Source organism: Osmia bicornis, chromosome 9 (genome assembly GCF_907164935.1).
Source record: "Osmia bicornis bicornis chromosome 9, iOsmBic2.1, whole genome shotgun sequence".
NCBI lineage: Eukaryota > Metazoa > Arthropoda > Insecta > Hymenoptera > Megachilidae > Osmia > Osmia bicornis.
The window spans coordinates 6301761-6324954 of record NC_060224.1 but is presented as its reverse complement, the minus strand read 5'-3'; the positions used below and the strand labels follow the sequence as shown (position 1 = coordinate 6324954).

General features: G+C 38.1%; 1 protein-coding gene across 3 annotated transcripts in view; it reads right to left on the bottom strand.

Annotated features, from left to right (window-relative positions):
• LOC114880590 (cadherin-89D) overlaps positions 1-23194 on the bottom strand; it is a 43043-nt gene extending 19849 nt beyond the window's left edge. For all 3 annotated transcript variants that reach the window (XM_029196749.2, XM_029196750.2, XM_029196751.2), the window contains exons 1-2: positions 22871-23194; positions 6194-6345 (exon numbers count right to left, since the gene is read on the bottom strand). In XM_029196749.2, the coding sequence (XP_029052582.2) occupies positions 6194-6302 (109 nt within the window). In that variant the 5' untranslated portion in view covers positions 6303-6345; positions 22871-23194. The remainder of the gene's footprint in view (positions 1-6193; positions 6346-22870) is intronic.

Below are 23194 nucleotides of genomic sequence, written 5' to 3'. Positions count from 1 at the left end.
TGTAACCAGATTGGCAAATAAATTCAACTCCTCTTTCCGCGTATTTTGCTTCAAAATCACACACAAAGATGGCAAAAAAATAACAAATTCTGGGCATAAAAGATACCCTTCTAAAAGATACTGAATACTAATAGAAGTCTCAATAATAATTGTAATTGTTCGGCATTTTAGATTTTAGAAAAATTTACCATTCATAAATGCCATCTTAACATAAACAAAAAACTATCTAGGCAGAAATCAAACTCAATCTTTAAACTAATATCTCAAGTGTCATATTCGTGCTGTTCACCAAACAGCTCCAATTTATTATCAACATTACGAAACAAGTGCACCTAAACGTTGTACCTGGCAATTAAGTAGCACGCGTATCACAAACACGCAGAGCTACTGTCTCGCTGAAAATGTCGACAACCGTGGTTCACCAGCTGGAACGAGTCCATATAGTATTTTTCCATAGAAGGTGACACCGTGAAAAAAAAACCCGCGTCGCAATTCGATAACGCGAATTTTTCTCCGCTGAATCGATTGCCGTTTCTCGAGGATCGGAGCGGTTCAACGTGCCGTAACGCCGGCCAACGTAATCAAGTCTTTTTCTCGTCGTTCAGGAAGCGTTCGAAAAGGTCGACGGTTATCTGCTTGAAAACGCATCCATCGCTCGCCCGGCACGACTTTACATCGCCAGACCCGTCATTTGTTCCCGTAAAGCGTCTGGAGAAAATCGAAAATCATCATTAGACTCCCTGTCCCCTGTGCAAAAAGAACTGCTCTTTTCTTGTGCTCCTTTCAACGGAGATTGAAGAATTTCAAGTAATGAATACCGAGAACCGTGATTAGAATACCACGAATTGAAACACTTGATGACACAAAGAAGCACAAATGGCGAATTAATGGATCGACCTTGTTTCTTATATGTACGAAGAGAACTGTTATATTTGAACAGTTATGGATATTTATTTAATAAACGACATTACTTATGAAATATTCCTCTTTATACAGTGAAAGGTAAACGTGCGATGACGGTTACAGTTTTTCCATGAAAAACTTTAGAGAATCTTGTTACTGCTCTAATAACTTCCTAACTAAATTGAAATCAATTATATACGAGATGAAAGATACATATCGAAGGTGAAAAGAAAGTAAATAAAAACCCAAGTTTCTTTTCTGTCTATAAGAAAGTAAAACTCGCATAATTTACGTGTAAAAACCATCTCTGCATTTTCCTGAAACAATAGCATAGACTTTCCATTTAAATGCCTCAATTAACCGTCCAATGGTCAGAGATTCAGGTAACGTAATGGGTTAAATGAAATTCAAAGACAGCCTAAGCAAAAAATATCCTCATGAAACGTTTCGTTGCGTGAAAAACGGATAGTCATATCAAGCTTTCATTCGCGCCAAGTGTTGAATTCATGTTCTAACAATAAGTGAATCCAGTCCGACTAATTAGCCTGACTCTGGCTGGACGCAGGCATAAAACATTGTTTCCGACTACGAAAGGGAAAAGATCGAGGGACGATAGGGAAACCGTAGGTAACCCGGCAGCAAAGGAAGTTCACGTCCCACCGTGCCAGATGTTATCTCAATTTATTCAGGGCTACGATCATCGCGGCGATCTAGAGATCGTGCCGAGCGTCCTGTATTGTTAGCGATTTTTCAGACCAACTCGACGATCTGAAATGGTAACGAGGAAAGAAATATTCTCAATCTGTAATTAGTCACTGATAGCTTTTTTGAATTGATAAATCTTTTGATACGCAACCCTATATTATTACAGTATCTATTACATCACGTGTTAATTAAAAGCTATTAACTTCTTAAGATATAGAAATCCTTCAGCAACCTGTTAATGAACTTCGTTTAAAAAGGAAAATAAAGTTGCAAGAATAATAATATGTGGCTATCATGGCGTTAAATTTCTTGTCTATTTATGTTATCAGTATGATATATCGCGTTTCAAATAATTAAAAAACCAAAATCCCAGTAAAAAAAAATTACACATACATATAAAGAATTTTTGATGAGGATTGACTTCGTTATCTAAATAATGATAATTGCCATTATCGTTTACTCGTCTCGATGCAAGGTTCACTACTCTCGTTACCCTATACGATTCTAAACGCTCGCCAATGTTTCCAGAATACACGTATCATTGGATACTTTCACCTGACCGCATGTTTGATTCTAAGTCGATATTAACAGTCGGACACGCATCAAAGTGCGCTCGATCGATTCGACATTCTTTTTGCGGCTGGTTTTTCCAGTTACGGTTATCAATCGTATAACAAGTTTAATGGACAATGCTACGCAACTATGACTAATTAAAAATTCCACCTGACACTAAAGGTTTGATTAATCGACATGGAATGATATCCAAATTACTGTAATTAAATTAAATGAATTCAGACGTGTAAAAGTGACTAATTCGAATTATTAACCCTTTCTCTCCTTGTGACAGTTCTATGCTAGTACATAGAATAGTGAGAAATATATTTTTATTTCTCCAAAATGAATGACAGCAATCGATACTAGATTGATTTCCGGTTAAAATTGCAGACGCATAATTCAGCGGAAATTCCGGCCATAGGAACTGTCGAATCATTCGGAAGCACGCTCTCGAGAATCGCAGATAGACAGAAGAAGGACTGCGACCGTTTTAAAGAAATCCCCTCGCAAATCTCGCATTTCTTTTTGCTCCTGTCGCCTTCCCTTCGTCTCTTCCTGTTCCTTGCTCCATCTCATCCTTCCACTTCTTCTCTTTCTTTCGATTGTCTCACATCTTCCTGTACTTCTCCTTTCTACCCCTTTTGCTCTGTTTTTGCTCGCTCGACTCGATTCCCAGAGAATTACTTTTCAGAGGCAGCCAGAAGAAACGTCGCAGGCGTATCCGCAGCATTCTACGATGAATTCGACAATGGATGCACGGCACACGACGTATTTATACGTTTTTCCGTATGCTGCATTGTTCAAATTGTACGAGCTGTTTCAGAATCTGGGATGCAATTTTATAGAAAATTTTATCGATAAAAAAATAGCTGCGTTCTTAAAAACCTAATTCATACAATAAATTGGAAAATAATGTTTTCCTATTCTATGAAGAATTGAGAATGTTGAATAATTCAAGATTCGAGTAAATATTCGTACATGTTTTCAAATGTCTGTTGTGTGGCAACCTCGTTTCAGATACTGACTACCCTCCGAAATAAACCGAGATAAACTAAATATTTTAAACAGACGGATGGGACGGGTTGATTAAAGAAAACTGTGTCATCGTTCCACTTTTATATCTGTTTCTATTGATTAAATGTAAATTGCTCTTAGAAATTCGTAAGTGTAGGAACACACGAATCGATGACCCACGGTTTAAAAATCTGTTACCTTCAATTCTTCTAAATAGACACACGGATTTTAATTAGTCGTTTAATGGAATAAAATATAATTCTTGAATTCGGAATTCGAGCAACAGTACTATATTAGGAATCGGTGATGTATTAAATTATTAATCGTTCATAGAAAATTTAGAATTTTACATTTACCAAGAAAATCTTGGAAATACCATGGAAAATAAAATATTCATTAGTGGACAATATTAAACTCCAAAGTGATTGACCGGTGATTTACACCCAAAGTGTATACAAAGAAATTGATATCAACGTATAAGAACTTATTAAGATGTGATTATATCAATTCAAAAGCTCTTCTTAAAAGACAATAAAGAGTTAATAAAGGTAACCATCAAAATGCTTGCCACTCAAAGAGCTTTCAATTCTGAAACAGCCAGTATACATAACGAAACGATTACATAACGAAACGGCTCGACCGCGGCTGGTGCACGTGTTGTGTAGCATTTACACAAGTAAGCTCGTTCCCTAAAGCTTCGACGGAAGTGGAACAAGGTCGGCCGGCTTTTTGCACGTTTCCGCGCTTCCATCGGATTCGACTGAGCTTCGTCGTGGACACGAGCGTATAACTGGACATGCCCATACATCATTGGCCACCCTTCCTGATTATATTTAAGGGTACACTGCTGCGATTACAATAATTGCCTTTCGGATATGCTTGCCTACTTTCGCTCAGTTTTGATGAACGATCCTCCTGTGGTGCCAAAAAGTCTTTCGGTAGACTTTGTCTCTTTGTATTAGAGCTATAAAATCAAGAATATTGGAACGATTCGGTCAAGTTCACGATTCTTTATTCGAATAAAAAAGTTTTTCGTTTGGAATTCATACTGGTTATCGGACACAAGTTACACTAAACTCTCAAACATTTCAACTCCGTCTCTCTGCAAAGGTTGTTTTCAAAGTTGCCTCTGTGTTGGTTGCGTTTAAGTAGCTTTGCTACGTGACATTACATTGTCGGCCGCATTCCAGCCCTTCTTCGCTTCATCCCTTCAAGAGTGTCCTTGTTAATTCAAGGATGAAAAAGGATCCAGTGAAATTCCTGAGCCAAAGCTGTAGTTAAACGCTCGTTACGCTCGCGATCGAAGATCCTTCCTGGCCTCGATATATTATTTCACAGCTGCTGCCTGAATAAGACGAGTTTTCACGCGACAACATTTCAATGTAACGTCTTAAAAAGAAAAGGATCTACGGTGCCATCTGCTCAAGGATACAAGCTGCATTTTAGAAAAGAATAGTGTTAAAGGATTGTTAAGCTAAGAGGGATGAACTGATTCAAAAACTTAGTCATTCTGTACCGTATGTAAATTGAAACTTTCAAATGTAATTTTAAATAATCATTAAAGTGTTAATTATTTAGAAAAAATGATTGCCAAAAGTTTGGCAAAAGTTTTGTGGCAGAAATGTGTTAATAGGTCAACACTTTTTGTTTCATACTTGCAATTATATTTTTCATATTATTCATCCCTATAGCCTTGAGTCTCTTTTTCCGACACTGTGTACGTGTTTCTTTTTAATCTATGTACACGTGTAGATGTGAATACTCCGTGAAAATAATTAAAAGTAACGAGGCGAAGAGTCAGGAAGGAACACGTACACTAAGAAAGTAGGAAACTTTTACTTTTGGAGAGCTGTCAAAGAGATCGTTTCCAGAGACTCGGAGAGAAAATAATATATCAAACGAAAACACAACTCGCCAAACTTTGAACCAAAGCCAGAGATGAAATACAAGCTACCATCGTTATCGAAAAGTCCTCTGCAAATGTAGCGTAAATTTAACAGTATCCTTGAATTTTATTTATTAAGAATATTTATTATCACCATGTGAATTTATTTTACGATTATTATTTTCTAACCATCAAAAATGTCCAACTTCGAATGCGAAATAAGGAAGATCAGTGTCGCGAATCTAACAAGACGTCGATTTAATTAATTCAGTTCAGCAAAAACGAACCAGCGAACATTCATTAACGATCAACAAATCGTAGCTTGAATACGAACGAGGTCTTGATCTCACGATCTGAAATGGTAACGATGGGAATCAACGGTCCATCTTCTTGCAGGGAACAACGTTTCCTGTAATCGTCGTGTACAATAGTAGGTCAGGAATAGATTTATCCGGTTGTATTTACCTTGCGATTCAAGAGAGGGGAAGAAAATATCTTACAAGACAAACGCCGCGTTATTTTCATTATTTTTCCTCTCATTATGCGTAGCGTAAAGCTCGACGAGTTGCTTTTCCATCAGCGAGTAAAAACCTGGCACGGAGTTGCGCTTGAATAATTCGCGGTCGAAAAAAAAAAGTTTCAGATGCGCGAAAAGTTACGGCAAACTGAACATCTCTCATGTTTGTTAATATTTTTACAGTGTCTGGGTCGTATTTAATATCTGCATATACTTAAAATTCTTCTGTAACAAAACAAGCGCAGAATAGGTAAAGTTTAATAACAACAAAAGTTATTAATACGTGAAGAGTCAAAAATATTGGGTGATGGTAGATATAGGGTTGATCCGTTCACTGCCACAGTGAAAATATCAATATATGACGCGACACACTTAACTAAAACTTATTCATAGCCGTCTATTTTATTATAAAATTATTAAAGTTATACTCATTGATCATTTGTTAATTGTGGATATTCAATGAAATAAAAAACGACTCTGCATCCCCTTGCAAAAGTTAATCTCATTATCATCATTAACCTTAATAAATATATTAAATTCCTGGTGATCACTGGTATTAAATTCCCAAATTAATATAAAAATCCCAAATTATATAAAAAATTTCAACAACGTACCTGCTATCTGATCAAGCCTCAGGACGAGCACCAGAATGGTCGCAAGGAAATATCGCCTCACCATCGTCGAAATCAAAGAAAGCGTTCCTCTTGATCGCATCATGTTCATTCCTTCTTCTTCTTCTTGAATCACGGCTTACCCTCGCACATGTCTGAAATTATTTACGGTGAATGATCGGCTGAGGAACTCTGTAAACGCGGCGCACCATGACGCCACATCTTGCTCGACCAGACGCATCCTGACGCTCGTAAAAGCGGGGTCGCGGCTGAATCTACTCGGTTTTTGTTCCGACCAGAAGAAACAGCCGTTCTAAGGAGTAATTAAACTCGAAAGGGAAGGGATAGCGTTAGTAGTTGAATCGAAGTCTCCTAGAAAACGATGCAACTCGGCTTCGAGGCGTAACAGTGTTTGCGTCGAGAGGGAAGCGGCCAGGCCGACGCGTTTGCCGTGCAATTAAGTTCAAGTTAAAGAGAAAGCACGCTAGTAATACATCTGCGCGGACGGTATGTCGTGTTAATTGTTCCTGACGGTGAAATTGTGTAAATTGTGCAGAGCTTGGGAAGCGGGACGCTCGCCCACGAGGAAACGCTCTAAGGACGAGCGAAAATGAAATTATTCCTGGTGAAGGGTTCACGTAACGGGGAAACGAGCCTGCTTTATTTTCTCGAGGATATAAACACTATGGGATGAATTTTCAGGGTAATTGTAATGATATCGATAGAACGAAGAGAGGATAATATTAACCCTTTGCGATTTCAACGACTGAGAATGAGTTAGGAAGATTTTAAAAATTGGAATTTGAAAATTCATGTATTCAAAATTTTTGTACACAGCAGATTTAAAAATGAAGCTTCCAGTATATTCGGATGCGAGAACTAGAAGGAAATTTATTTTGTAATTTAGTTTTTTAGTACCACACCATTTGATTGCATATAATTGATTAGAAAATTACTTTCTATAATAAATTCCTTTCAATGAAATGAATATAAAGCGTGAAACTGTATTCAAGTAAATCAGATTGTATCTATTTGTTACAAAACTGTAGCGGCAAAGAAAGATTGTTAAAAACTTAGCGACTGATTATCACAGAAAATCTGTGTCGACGTTTTTACACGCTACGATTTCACTTTCGACGGTGCTAGTAAGCGTAACTCGAACAAATTGGCATTACGCGAATCGTGGCTGCCAATCAATCCGATCTACTCCGGAGGATCTCAAAATAGATCAAAAACTTCAACAAGCAACTCTCTTTTGAAGAACAATATCTCGTTTCTTTCTTTATCATTAGCTTGATTTAACTAGCTGGCCGCTGTTTTAATTGACACTCCAGACGGACTTTCCTTTTTTGCTGACTGTTTGAACTGAAACACGCTTCCGTATGAAAAACGTCTTAATTTAAAAGCAGTGACTGATGAGATAAATGAAGCGTAATACCGAGTAAGATGAATGACACGACACTTTTTTAAGTTCAAAGTACGAGGTGTCGCATGATTTTTTGTTTGTAATTGTTAAATGAGACTGTCAGCACAATTGTAGCCTAACTCCAAAAAGTTAATTGCCAGATTATGGGTGACGAAACTATGGTAATAATTGTTTGTTCCAATGATCTTGATTCGAGGAATAAATAAAGATATCAAACTCCTAATATCGAAAATCGTATATATATTTAATTTCACGTATTTGATTTACAAATAAAAGTTTGTCCGTGCGATAAATAATTGAAACAATTAAATGTATTACTTTAATATCGCGATACGCTGCTATGATTATGGTATATATCGTTCTCATAAACCAGCAATTTTTAATCATTAAGGAGAATTACACTGCACCTAACAACTTCCTTCCACAATAACAAGGACCAAGATAAAAATTTCTCCTGCATGAATTATTTAAAAGTAACGTCAACGCAAAATCAAACCTCCTTTGCTATTTCCCTTTTGTCTCCTAGTTGAAGCTTCTACAATGAAAGAAAATTAAACCTTTTCTCTTTCAATAAAGTACAGTTCCAATTTCTATCTCCTCTTCAAAGCAATCTTTGAAACATAGAAGCAATCATTCACGCGGTCGTTTTCAACAAAATTAAATGAAATAAAAACTACGTATTATGTAAGTGTTTTTTTTCTTTCTTTCAGAAGCGGTTTCACTTACACTTTTTATAGAAAAAAAAAAGCGTTGAACAGATTAACTTTGGGGGACCAGAGAAGGTTAGGCCTAATTGCAATATATCATCGTTTATAAATCCTAATTAACAAGACGTAGAATATTAAAACCTTCCATTTAATATCCATCAACTTTCACGACTATATAATTAAATTTTTGTAAGATTAAATAAAATGATATCCTCCGAGGCTTACAAATTTGACGTGTTAATCAAATTTCTATTTTCGCCCTAATTGCGCAGAATTTCTAGGCATATTCTCACGTTAATTTTTCTTATCCTTTATAATACATCTTTTTTTATATCCATATTCCTTTAATCAACACGTTCCTATCCCTAAAATTCCAAAAAGAAAAGCTTCTCTCGCGTAATTCTCATCGCATAATAATCCAGTTCCCAGGGACCAAATCACAGAGGCATCGTATCCCACGAGCATTCCACCCGCGTTAGAATCATGATACCGCTTGAATCACTGTACTTGACCTTGATAAAGAGCCGATTCTAGAAGAGGCTGCGGAAGAAGCGAAATAGTGCCGGATAGCAATGAAGAGAAGGAGGCACGAGTGAAACATAGAACCTACTTTAAAGTAGCAAAGGAATGAAAGCCGTATAAATTTCCAGGCGTTACCAAGTGCAAGGACGCTGCGCAACGCTTTCTACGAAGACGACACGATCCGATTACCGGGAACCAGGATAACAGAGGTGGCACGACAATCGGATACGCTGCTTCAAGCGAATTCTTTGCAGGGATTATTATCAGTGATCCCGTTCTGCTCGTCCTTCAGCGAACAAAAGCTAGAGGTTTGCTTCGCGATTCGTGCGCTACGGAGAAAACACGTTTATCCTGGACCAATGGATTCGTATATTTTTTTCAATGGGACAATGGAACGCTCTGAGTATCCAGGATATTTCAAGGATATTGATTCACGCATGTAAAGTGTCGAGCATGGGTACGAGTTAAGCTTCTCTAGGGAAAATGGTAACAATTCTCTAGGGGAATGATGTAAAAAAGAGAAGGGTAAATGGTGATGTATCAAATACTTTGGAGTCTAGGTTACATTTGCAAATGATGCAAATACAGTAAGACCTAGGCTACATTGGTATAATTAATATTGGTTAATTAAGGGTAAAATTTGTCTCTAATCTTGAACGAACCCAAGAGGAGTTTAGGAAGAACCTTTGTGAGGAAAATACTCAAGAAGTCATTAAACATGTAATATAAATGTGGAGAGGATTAATTTCGATCATATGCACCCTTTCATGATAAAGGAACTTGATGAGGCATCGTGGCTATGCAAACGATGGTGTGGTTTCCGGCAACCTCCGCGAATAGATGCGAGACGAAACCCCGCAACGCAAGGATCCGAAGGAAGCGTTTAATAAGAAGCTCGTAAACGGTGTAACGACACTTCCGCTCGGTATAACAGAGAGCGGGAGGTTAAACTTTCGCTCAATTACGTGTTTCGTGTTGCGCGAGTGAACGGTATCTGTCTTAATGGCGCAAACGCGCGATTCGATATCTTGTTATTGGTCCTGTTAACACGTCCACGTGATATTTAAAATTCGATCCAACTATCCCAAGACAAATATCCAAAAATTGTATTTAATTATTCGATCGGCGAACCAACGATCACCGCAGAGTATGAGTTTTGAAACACTTTGAAAAGAATTATTGACAAGGACATCGTGCCTTGGCTGTTTCTCTTTTTTGTAGATGGCTATTCAGAATCTGTGATGAGGAAAATTATAGATGATTATAGGATAGAAAAATTTCGCAAACAATTGAATTGAAATAATGTAAGTACACAATGAAATGATAATAAATAGAGGAATCGAGGACAAGTCTATTAATAATTACTTCAAATTATTTGCAATATCGTTGATTTGCTACAAGAGTGGCAAACTAACAAAAGAAGTCATTTTCTTCAGAAAATAGCTTACATTCAAAGCAGAGTCTCACAGATATCTGGAAATTAATCATTTTTGGAATACCTTCCTCTTCTATCAAGCTGAAGAAATATTGAATTAACTATCTTACCTAAAGTTCCCTAGCAGCACGTACTAACCCAAAGACACCATCGAGGTATACCCCACAGTAACAATCTCGAACCTGAATTCTATAAATGTTCATTCAGTCCACGCTCGACCGGAAGTAACCGTAAACGGAGAACACATAAACACACCAAGTGCAAGGACACCGCACGACACCCGTCATCCGAATGAACCGTTCGGATCGTCCGGTTGAGCTCTTAACAAGATCCCTATGTATTCGCGTTTGCCACAGGTGGACTATGACAAATCCGCCCTACCTCTTGTTCGCCACAAACAAGGCGAAACTTTCGCCCAGTTTCGCGTTTCACGTTTCACTGGCGACTGGCATTGGCCGCGGTCGAACGCCGGTCGTACGTCCACCACTTTCGGTCCACGAGGTTCCCCACAAAGCGGAAGGTAGACTTTCAACGTCGCTCGGATCGGTTGAACGATGAAAGACACGGTGAACGGAGTATCGTTTCGCGGCCTGGTTAGCTCGTGTGTACCGGCCAAGAAACTGGCAAATGATTCCAAGCCGTGTACAAGCCGTTCGTATATCCACCGTTTACCCCCCTTTTCGCGCGTACGATGTTCGTCCTTTCGCTTTCAGCGGCCACTGACCACCGCGGCGATCGCGTTGCACCCACCTGCGCCCACCTGCTTCGTTCCTTGCATTTTATTTCATTTCATCTAGTGTACACTTAGGGGCAACTTAGACTTGGCGAAGAGTAAGTGTTAGTAAGCTTAAAGCTTTGAACTATCATTTGCCTTAAGTTTTGGAAAAGCCTAGGGAGTACGTAGGGAGAGACTAAACAGAGCCTAGGGAGAACCTAAGGAAAACGCAGGGAGAACCTACAGAGAGTACAGGAAATGCCGTGGGTAACTCAGGGAGAATCTATGAAGAACGCAGAGAAAGCTTAGAGAGAGCTTTAGCTAAGAGTAAGAGTAGCAGAAAAACTTCTCCCATTTTCTTTTAAGGAAACCTAGGAAGAACTTGAAGTTGATCCCCATATTTTTGCATAGGAAGAAAGACAGTGGTTGAGTTCTTACTTTACAATTTGAAATCAATCTGGTACGTACAAATGGTGGAAAGACACACGTGTCGGTGCGCGAGCAGAATGGTACGTGAGATCAATTTCAAATTTACCCAACGAATAAGATTTCGCTGACTTTCACGGCCAAGGTTCGGGAAAAGTTGATATTCAACAAAGCGCTACTTTGCAAAGTGAATTAGTTTTTCAATAGGAGAAAAGAACCAGTAAATCTTTCTCTTGAAATATCCTCAAAGTTCTCTAACCAAATATTTAACAAAGAAATGTCTAACAAATTGATTCGATTCAATCATTTAATTAAAGTAAATAGAAATCCTATTGCTTCAGCATCACTTCTTTGTGCTCTTTTTAAAGTCCTTACTTCCTTGTTAAGTAATTTTGGATCAACGTGTCGCACCGAGGTGAAACAACATATGTAGTTCTACTATAAATTCAGAGGAATTCGAGACCAGACAATGGTTTAACCAAGGCAAGAACCTTCCAAGGTAATCACGCGGTGAAATTAAGCGAGGAAAAGTGAACGTAACGCGGACAGAATCATGCAAATAAGTGGGGAACCGTAACCCACGATCGTTTTTGCGATAAAGCCGAAACGTGTGCCTTTCAGAAATCTTACAACCTGTTAACTGAATAATTTCCTAATCAGAAAAATTTCTTTTCCTTTCGTGCATAATAAAAATTGTACACCATAAGAATTAATCTACTTGTATCGATACGATGTATTTTCCTCTGAATTAAAATCTATCTCTATATCAAAGAAAAGGATCTATGAATTGAATGCATTATTCAATTTTATATGTCTTCTCACTGCAATAAAAAGAATGTGCGAAATATGTTCGACGGTAATCGAGAGGAAAGAGACAATCGTAAGACGAATGTTTCAACGAGATTTATTCGCGTTTATGTTTGTTCCATAATGTACTCTAGTAAATCAAAATGCGACTAGTGGGAAGGAGATGTGTTTGTTCCATAAAATTGCCCGATAAATTTAAAATATAGACTCGTTTCCGTGTACACGGCTTGTTGCGGAGATGGAGGTGTTTGAGGTTGTGATTTATTCGCGACACGCGTTAAACACCGCTAATGTATGAAAAAAATATATAGAATGGAGGAAATGAATGGTTTTTATATATTGCATGAAAAACAGGAATATCAATTTTTGTTTTGTGAAATTGAGTGTAAATCTTATTGATAGACATGAAAGTTTTATAGACGATGATAAGGTAATTGAATGTCTTATTCAATGTTTAGGAACTGAAATGCGTTAAAAGCATTTGAATAGAAATATGAAATTTTCTTTCCAGTCACATAAAACAGTGATAAAACTGAAGAAAAGAATCTTTTTTCAAAGGATCTAGGAAATTAAGTGAGTATAAAGAAATCCGAATTTCGTGATTTCTTAGGAACATTTATAGAAAGTTTATTAAGTTCTTAAACACCGCGTTGGTTGAATTAGGAGTCGACGAGCGATCCGGGTTTCACTGAACTGTCACTGAATTTATTCGTCGGCAAAACAAGCTTTTCACAGTTGATGTAAATCGGTTTCACCATTGAAATTCGCATAGTATTAGTGGACATGCCAAGAAATAATTGTTTTATAGAAACTTTGAAAAGTTTGAAAATTAAACGAAATTCAAACCAAAAACACCTAAAACTAATCGAAAAATCTCTAATTCCACATCTCAGATCTCCATCCTTGAACTATAGACACCAGATCTAGGATTCTAGGATCTAAAGACTTAGATATCTTAGTATCTGCACATATATTTTCAAATACTCGTACTTCATTCGTCATTAATCTTACAAGTAGCTGAATGTCTTCACGCGTCAGTGAATAACACGAATGAAATCAACTTGGCTCAAGGCTATTTCAATTGAAATCCAATTCAACCGAAACATACAAGCATTCTGAATTCCATTTCTTTATTAAATACTCGTCGATATTATTATTTATAGGTAGTGAATGACCGTCAAATGGCAAAAGAATAGTGCCATTGCCGGCGCCATTTCGTCTAAAGACAACTATACAACCCCATAATGGATGCACTCGTATCTGACGAATGACTCGTTTAATGACCGAATAATTTTCATTATTCCGACGTGGTGTTAATGAAATTACCAAGGTTAAGTATGAAGTAGAGACAAAGTCCAACATATATAAATGTTAATACATTTTACACAGAGTGCAACGATGCACCTAGAAAGTGCAACTGCATCTCTGTTAATATTTTCAATATCATACCCTACATCACTTTTCTAGTCAGAATATTCCAAAAAATCGATTAATACAAAATAAAATGCTATTCCTTTTTTTAAAAAAAGATGCATAGAATTTGTTAGCTGCATCGTTGCATATATGCAAAAGTAAAATTTTCAATTCTACCAGAAACGATTGAACCTTCATCCACGACTGCACACCCATTTGAAAATTAAAATTTCCATTGTGGTCGCATGAAATTGAAACACGTCGAGGGTTTCCTGAATGTCTTCTGGCTTCAGAAGACGCGTGCACCGACACAGATGCAAAAATACATAGGAACTCGTTAGGGGCATCTGTCCTTTCGCGTTTGCCGATTATTACGTGGAAACATAAAGTGTGAAGTGCGAGGCTGCTTGCGGAAAGAGGTCAAGAGTCTTTTGCATCGTCGTTACGGTTCCTCGTGCCGAACAATACGACCGCCGACGACGCGTCTGTGTTTCGGCTTTTAATACGAGATCCCCCCACAGACCCTTCGTCGAATCGACGTACAATAGACGACGAGAAAAGAAGTCGATAAAAGAGAAGTTCGCGGCCTCTGGCTGCAGAATCGTACGTGTTCTAGGCTTTTGCCGCGGTTTCACTGCACTTCAACTTTCATTGAAGTTCATTAATATTCCTCGAGCTCGACGATGTTTGATTTACCAACTGGGATGTTTTGAAAACTCGGGGATAATTCGTATAACTCCTAATTAAAGCTAAAATATCTATATACCTTACGGAAGGAAAACATGGAATAACATGGCTATTTTACTAAGTGAAAAATTAAACTGTTTCTATTCTTAATTTATAAAGCGTCAACGTATGTAGTAGACTTTGTCGAGTTAACAGAATGATTCGCGTGTCATCTGGACGTGAATGGTGGCAATTCGTTTACGGTGGTTCGATCAAAATCGAAAAATATCCTTTGAACGTGAGAGTAAACACACATTGTGCGCATCGAATGCAAAATCTGTCTGGAACGCTCGGAGAATTTAATGGGCTGGTAAAAGTAACGGGAATCACTTTCGAACGGGGTGAACTCGGACAAAAGTAATTGGTTTGGCCAGTGGGTGGGTTAGATACGGCATTACTTTAAATATATATTGTTTTTCCCGAACGCGGCAAACTCTTATCGTGTGTCTGCTACGACGAAGGGAATAATAATTCGAATTTCCAATAATCCTGATAAATTGACTCGCTGACACCTTCATTTCATTAGGATTATTAATTTTTTGTCGACTTTTAGCTATCGAGACGTTCAAAATACATGCTTGATATATGAAAAGGTTTACCAATTTTAAATATAAATTATACTTTGTAAACTCAAGAATTATGAAAAATGATTTCAATTATTTTAAGAGGAACGAAGCATCATGAGGACATTGCGGATGTTTCTTATACATGTTGGCACGCAATTTCGTCGCCTTGGTGGATTAATCGCAGTCCCTCAAGGAACGAAATTAATTCGTCTCTGAATGTCGTTAACTAATCGGTATCAATCGATCCTGTACTAAATCTAGCCCCTAGCGACCGTTCCAGAAATAAACTGACAGCGTAGAATTGATTCGACGAATGAATTTAGACAAGCTGAAACTCTGGTCGTCGACTGTTTGCCGATAAAACCGAACGTGTCGGGGAATTCATCGAAGGAGCAGAAAGTATAGGTACCTGGCATCGAGGACCCGTGGCACAGTATCAACTGGATCGTGGATGAAAAAGGAAAAGCAGAGGATTTCATCGATTTCGGTACACTTTCCATGGAAACCTCGCTGCAGGAATACTTATGAACCACTTTTTCCCTCGTTTTTCACCGTTTTCTATCTTGTCTCGCGTGCGCAACGTCTCTTGTGTTTTAATATGTCTCAGTTGAAAGATTACGATTTATTGAGCTTGAACCACCGAGATAACATTCTCGTTGGATTTATGCAAGCTTGTTCGATTGCTGGAAGAGTTCTTTTTATGTTTACCACATTGAATTAAGTATTTTGTTGAATATCCATCTATTTTAACTTTCCATTAAACAATTCGATGGAAATTCGACGGAAATAAAGTTTCGACTGAAAAATTGATCACAATTTTCCAGCACTTTAGACGAATCATTGGCTTCGAGCTTGCTATGCAAATCGTTTGGCAAGCTCTCTATACGGATTACCTCGATGTTCCAAAAGCCCCACAACTTGGCACGTACACTTACTGCCGTAATGATTTCATGTTCATATGTAACCAATTAACGATATCTCTGTATATTCTATCTAATTAAAATATGAACAGAGTAGATACGCGTATGAATTAAAGCAATTAAACGTGAGAATTAGTGTATCGCGATTTTATTTGCTGTTTACAAGCCGTTCTAATTATATCGGAACGTATGAAAGATCATAAATCGCACAAATGTGGAGAACAAAACGTGTAAATAAAAATGTATGATACTCAGAGACGGTGTTGTAACCGTACTGATGGTGTTGAAAGTTTTCTTCCGTTCGGTAACCACCTTTCCTTTTCTTTGACTTTTATCTTTCAACTATTGCTTTGTTTCATTAAATGTAATAATGATTAGTCGTATGGTAAAAAGGAGTGCGGAAGCGTTTACGCGAATTGCAGTTTCTAACTAATTTTAAGATGTTGCAAGTATAAATGGCTAACTTTGTAGCATTACTAATTTGGATAATACGAAACGACGAATAATTTATGCAATCTTGAGAAAAAGCAGTAGGTATATGATTTACGTTCACTTTGCTACTTTATGTTTTACATAACGATAATCCCCTTAAGAACAGATAACATGATTTATGTGCAGAAACTTAATTGCATCGTGTTGTACTCATCCTAAATGCAAAATTTGGCTATGAATTTTCAACTTCACATGTATCTATGAAATTTTATACCTTTACAATTAGCAAGGTGAACATCGCATTTTTATCTGAAATCTAATAGCACTTGCATTCTTACAATCAAAACCTAATAATCTAGCAGACATAACAACGAAAGAATTACCATATCCCCAGCACTCAGAAATGATCTTCGACACGATACCTATATGCAAATTATAATTACAGATACCTAATTATAAATATATAGAATTTAAGCTCGAAAAAATTTATTTTATATCAAAAATCAACTAGCCAGCCACGAATTGATGTGCCCTATATTGAATTTATAATATCGCACTGTATCGTATTAAAAATCAACACGAAACGAATTTATTTCGGGAAGCCATTGTGTCGGCCAGACGAACCGCAAAACTTTAACGATGATAATACAACGTTAACGGTACAACCACGTGTGTATAACCGTACATCTATCCGTTTGTTACCTCTCGATTCACCGATAAATCGTTTCAGATTGCGAAGAGGCGCGTAATAACATCGGTTACAGCGAAACTTCCGCTCGTGTCGCGTGCGCGTTCTCTAACTTTCCTTCTCGAACGCAGCCGCCTGTACAGCCTGTAAAGAGTTATCGCTTATTAAGGTCGAGGCGGATTACGTTAATCGCGAATCCGTCGAAAAATCGTATCATGCCACGATTTGTACAGTATATCTTGACACGCTTCACGAATTTCCTTTCCCTACTGTTTTATGAAGATGAGATAGGTAATCGAGAGAAAACTGACATGCTCAGATAAGGAAGTACATAAATCAACGTGATAAAGCCTGAATAAAAGTCATGATCCTAGACGTTCGATCGTAAAAAATCGTGTTCCATTTGGAATTATTGTTGTAAGTATAACGAGCAGAGTTTCAGGTAATTTGAAAAGAGAGATTAACCGTTCAAGTTCATGCTTCGAATGTTATTTGAAGTCTATGATTGTACGTTAAATTTCTTTTTCTTCTTGGAAAGTATAAAGAGCGAATTACTAATGCTTGACAACGAAGAGAAGATTTATTAAAAACAAAAGCACTACCTAATGAAACTTTCAACAGCTTCGGCTAGGCAGTTAACGTGTTAATAGTATTACGAGTGTGTGACACGCTCAACGACCATAAACTCGAAAAAGGTATGCCGGCCATTAATTTCCAAGCAAGATTAATTTACCACCGCTCCTGTGTACACGATTTATTCGTCGCACTATCGTGTCACTTGGTATCAAAATCGTCGAAGCACAGAATACATCCGTGTGCCGACCTTGCCCTTCTTTGCCACTGTAATTCCTGTTCGAAGCAGCTTCCATCCTGCATACTCTCGTGTTCCGTGCCAGATGACGTTATAATACTTCTGTAATGTCCAGTTAGACACGGTCACGTTGCTCTGCAGGCAAGAAACAACGTGGAGAAGAAGTAAATTCGTAATTACGACGAGGTACGATGGCGTGCGATAGCTTCCGGTCAGTTGCCGCTTAACTTTAGCCTCGGGAGAGGCAAAGAGAGAATGAATTTTATATAGTTATGGGATTAAAACTTTTCGAAAGGGACGAGAAAAGGTACCGTCGAGTAACGTTTCCTTGTATTTACAAGCTTTAATGCTGGGCTACTTACACGTGGGTCAAGGAGGTGAATCGATAATGCACAGAAGAAAATTCCTCCCTTAGATAGTTTTATTATCAAGGAAAATCAATTTTGAAGGTATGCGAGGTCCGGAAGATTGTACTTTCGCTTGGAGGAGCGTACATATACGTCGTCGAAGAGTTGACGTTCAGGTTGGAATATACGACATTGACGAATGAACGTTGATGCACAAAGAATATTATAATAATTTTATAGCCATTGAAAATGCAGAATAAAAAGTGGAATTATAAATTATAAATACTCGAAATCTCCGAGTTGCATCGTCAGCGATGCATTTTTAATTGTACAGTTCAAGCGTTCCAAAGAAATATCGAAGATACGAAGAAAGAAAATGACTTGCAACTTTAATAAAACAATCACGATCTTCTGCAAAACGGTATTTACCGTAAACGGATTTAAAATGATCCGGGAATAAGCACCTAGATCCAACTATAATTACATCGTTTACCAGGTCAACGTCGTCTGCTAAGCGCTTTTATTTCTCTCTTAAAGCTGATTCCCCGCTCGCCGCCGCGCCGGTGATAAATCATAAATTACGCGGCTTAACGTTTTCTCGAGGCAACTCGCATTCGCCTCACGTTCCTATGCATTCGGGACGAAGACGCGATTCAGCCGCGAAGAGAAGATTCTTAGGGAATACCGGATATCGAAGCTGCTTCGGATCGACTGGCCGATGATCGGTCGAGCGTTGCGCAAACGCATCACGCTCGAGCGACGATCGTCGGCCAGGTTGAGACGCGAGACACGCTCGAGCGGATGGATCATCGATCTGATAATAATCATTGTTTTGTCAGCCGAAGCGGGACATCGTGGCTCGACGAAACGGAGCCGTCGTGCGTCTTCCAGCGTCGACGATTCGAACACCGGAACACCACGATTGCTCGAGGAAAACTGAAATTATCAACGATTGCTATCGAATCTGGCAATAAAGATGAAAATAAAAACAGAGAATTTTTATGGTCAAAGATTGTCCTTTCAAATGCAGATGCTAAAAACGGTAAATCGCGAGGTATCTCATCCAAGTTAAAAGAATTACTTTAATTTACGTTACGGTCATTTCGCTACTTCAAATAATATTTTACCCAGCACTGTTTCACAGTGATTATTACGTAACATTGATTAACTTCTTCTGTTTTGCAAAGAACGTACTAATTTCTTCATGAAATTTCATTTACTAATGAGGGATATTAAAAACTATTCCCAGAAATACACAGTAGAATGAATCAATTCGATCAGCCGTCACGAACCTAATCATTTCCAATTAAACGTCGATCAAGCTACCTGCTGACTGTCGAATTTCATCATTTTATACAGCTTGTATTATCAGTTTCATAATTCAGCAAACCCAATCGCTTAATCGATGATGGACGCGATTTTACGAGGTGTCGGAGAAAGTTTAGTAGCATTTCGATCAGCGTTTCTAGAACCATGTTAATCGTATGCGTTACTACACTGCCGTAAGAACAACGATGGCTGTCGGCCATCATAGGCTTCGATTTCAGCGAATTCGATTTACAGAACCATCGTCAGAAGCATCGACCGAGAAATCCGAATTTTCGAGGTCTGACCGAATGACACGGAAATGGTATCGTTGTTGTCAAGAATGGTCAAGAGAATCGAAGTAGGGCCTGGGATCTGTTTGCTCGTGAAAACTGTTCCCCTTTCTTTCCGCGTTTTATGGGTACGAATATGCAATACCTGAAAGCTAGGCAGTAAACAGGAATATCCGATTGCATTGTATAAAGCATATTTGCATTAATGCATTCCTCTGATATAGTACCGTGCAATTCCTTTACTAAACTATGATACTTTCAATGACACTCCTTCGACGTACTACAAAGGATCAGCTCGAATTTCTAACCTGAATCGATTGTTATTTATGTAGATCGACGAAATTACTGAAAGGCATATTTTCATTTTTCTATAGAGGAACTATGAATTAGAGTCATAATGATAACTTGAATATTCGAGTATTCAAAAAGGATAGCTCGTAGAAAGAATTAATATGTTCTTCCACCTACTTTTGAAACAGACTGTGTAATGTAAAACAATGAAATGTGATAATCAAATATCACGCCATTGTCGAAAGAATTATGATAGATACGAGTACCTAAACTTCTCTAAAATTGAAGGACTCACAGCCCAAGTGGGTCAAGTCCAAAATTTAATGCGGCCAAACGGCACACTCCGTGAAGAATTAAGATCATAGGCAACATTATGCACAAGGTAATTTCTAAAAGTATGTCACACCATAAATTAAGACTTTATGTTAATATCAATCGATTTTTAAAGAAATTCGATACCGATAATAAACTTAGGTAATCAATGTATCAAATTAATTATACTATATAAAAATATCAAACTAGAAATCCATTTGCAATAAGTAACAAAAGAAATTTAATGAAGACATAGTTCTAATAATGAGTCTCGACTTATGTAATTGACAACATTGATTTCACACAAATTACAAAAAGTTAACTAAATTAAATTAAATTGGCAATTCTCACTTCCATGCAACTACGACTTTCACTTATTTCCAGATCTTAGACACTCGTTTTTCCGCTTTATGCATACGATTAAGCAAAAGCCATTAGATAATATGTATTTAAAATTTTATATTTTAATCCATGGGAAAAAATTCTGTGGTGGGAATTGCGCACAAGCACCAAATAATTACTACACCCATTAGTTTCATAAATCACTCTGTTTCTTTACCCTAACTACTCTGGTGCAATACAGCCTACAAATACTATTTTTTCATTTAACTAACACTAGTCATGGTTTTCATAACCCAGAAAGTGCGTTCGAGGTGCACACACGTTTCAACGCCCTTTCACGAGAAATGCATTAGATCGAATGATCGGTTCCCGCAGAACTAGTTGCGCGCTAAAATTAATTTACGGGTCAGTTCCGTCTGTTCTAAAATGTTTCTTGACTTCGGAACAACCATAATCTATCTGGCGATTATGCAATTAACAAGAGCTACAAAGTCAGTTTCGTTTTCGTATCGCTTCAGTAACTTAATGTTTAAGATATCCAATTTGGTTCAATTTAATTCAATCTCTGAAACTATACAAATATTCTCGGTAAAAGTTAAGCCCCGCTATACCCCTAGCTAAGGATGTTTATTTCTAAACGAGCAACAAAACAGCAATGTACCTCCATTTTTATGAATCTCGATACGAAATCTAAACTTTTTACTGAATGGTTGAACGCGTTGCGCGTGCGAGAGTGAATTACACGCGATTTTCGTAATGCTCATTGCCGATCCGCGAGCGGATAATCGCCTCAGATTCCGGTGTTTCGTACGGGTACGAAGTAATCGTACACGATTAGCAATATGTTGCGATGCCTTTGCAGATGCAGTGGACTGTACCAGAGGTCAGTGATGCCATAAACTCTACCCGGTAGTACCGTTTAATCTGTTTATTCGGTAAATTTCAATCTAACATGCTAATATAACATAGCATCCAATTGAATTTCAATTGTATTACAGTTTTTAGAATCAACAAAAAGACTTACTAAACGATTACTAAAAAAAAAAAGGAAAATGATCATAGAGCAATTATCAAACGATTCAGAGTAATCGATGGTCCTAATCCGGGTCACCAAGCTAAAACGTGAAAAATATCGATTCCTTTGCATTTATACGATGAGTAATTACAGTGAAATGAGGCGTGATTACGTTCTGTTAATCGACACCGAAACAAGAGAATTGATCGATTAATTGTATCGATCAACCGCGAGCCTACAATCAGTTCTCGTTTCTTTTGCAACTTTACGGAAGCGTTCTCACGATCTGCTTGCGTTTCATGAATACCATTCTGTAATAGTAATTTAATGTGCACAGAAATTCCTTCTCTATACTCTATCAGATGCTAATTGCAAATTAAAAATGAATAATTTTACTGTGTACAGTAAAAAAACTTTCAAAGATGATTCTATTTATAATTCGTGGACAAGAAGAATCCGCTACTTAAGACAAGAGGATGTCTGTTGGAGTATCATCAAAAAACATTGAAAGTTTCAACTCGTCCGTCTGATCAAGGGGTAAACGTTTCAAAGATCGCTGAAATCGCTCATCGTCTCTATCGAAAGACGGTCGTCGGCGGTTCGCGAAACAACTCGATTTGAAATTCAACCGGCGCCCGTACGCTCGATCGCTCACGGAATAAATATGTCGGCTTATTCTTCGTCGTTCCCTTGCCCCTTTTTCCCCCGTGAACGCGGTTCACAGGCCACCGATAGCCTGGTAACCTGCTTTTCTTGTCTCCCCGCAGTCGTTCGAGTGCAATCTTTCTGCTCGTTATAGATTCAACGAATCGACAGGGGATCATGGATCCTTATATCACAAGAATTTCACCCTTTTATTATTATTTGCATTTAAAAACGCTCGAGAAATTCAGTCGTCGTGCACTAAACGCCTCTACAGGTGTCTCGTTTAATAAAGGAAAAAAAAGAAAAATGAAAATGATTAAATCTTCTAAGAAACTTCACCTGAAAAAAAAATATTGTCCATTATTTAATAACCCCCTTGGAAGCAAACATTTTTTATTTCAAACATTACTTCCTCTTTCTGAAACTATTCACGTGACTTATCTTAGGTGTCTCACCCTGTACATGGACTTACCATCTTCAAATTGGTAAAATGACCTACCACCTCGCATCTCATTACTTTTGACACGTGCACTTACCGACAGGAAACGTTCTCCGACTTGATGGTCCCGGTCATGCCTATGCCGACTTCCCTCATGGATCTCGCGATGTCAAGGTCGACCGGCGTGGATCACGCTCGATCTACGAGTTGAATGCACTCGCGATTCTTCTTCCTTGCCGTCCGCTTCAGCACTCGTTACCTGCCGAGTCGACGGCCAGCCGTGCACTGGACCGGGTGTATTTACCTGTGCTCACCTGGCCAGCGTAAATCCGCTGCTTGCGGCAGATGAGATGACCTGTTCCTTCCGGGTTCTTCACGATCAACGCGTTTCTTCCTCCTTGGACGACGCGACGCTCTGTGG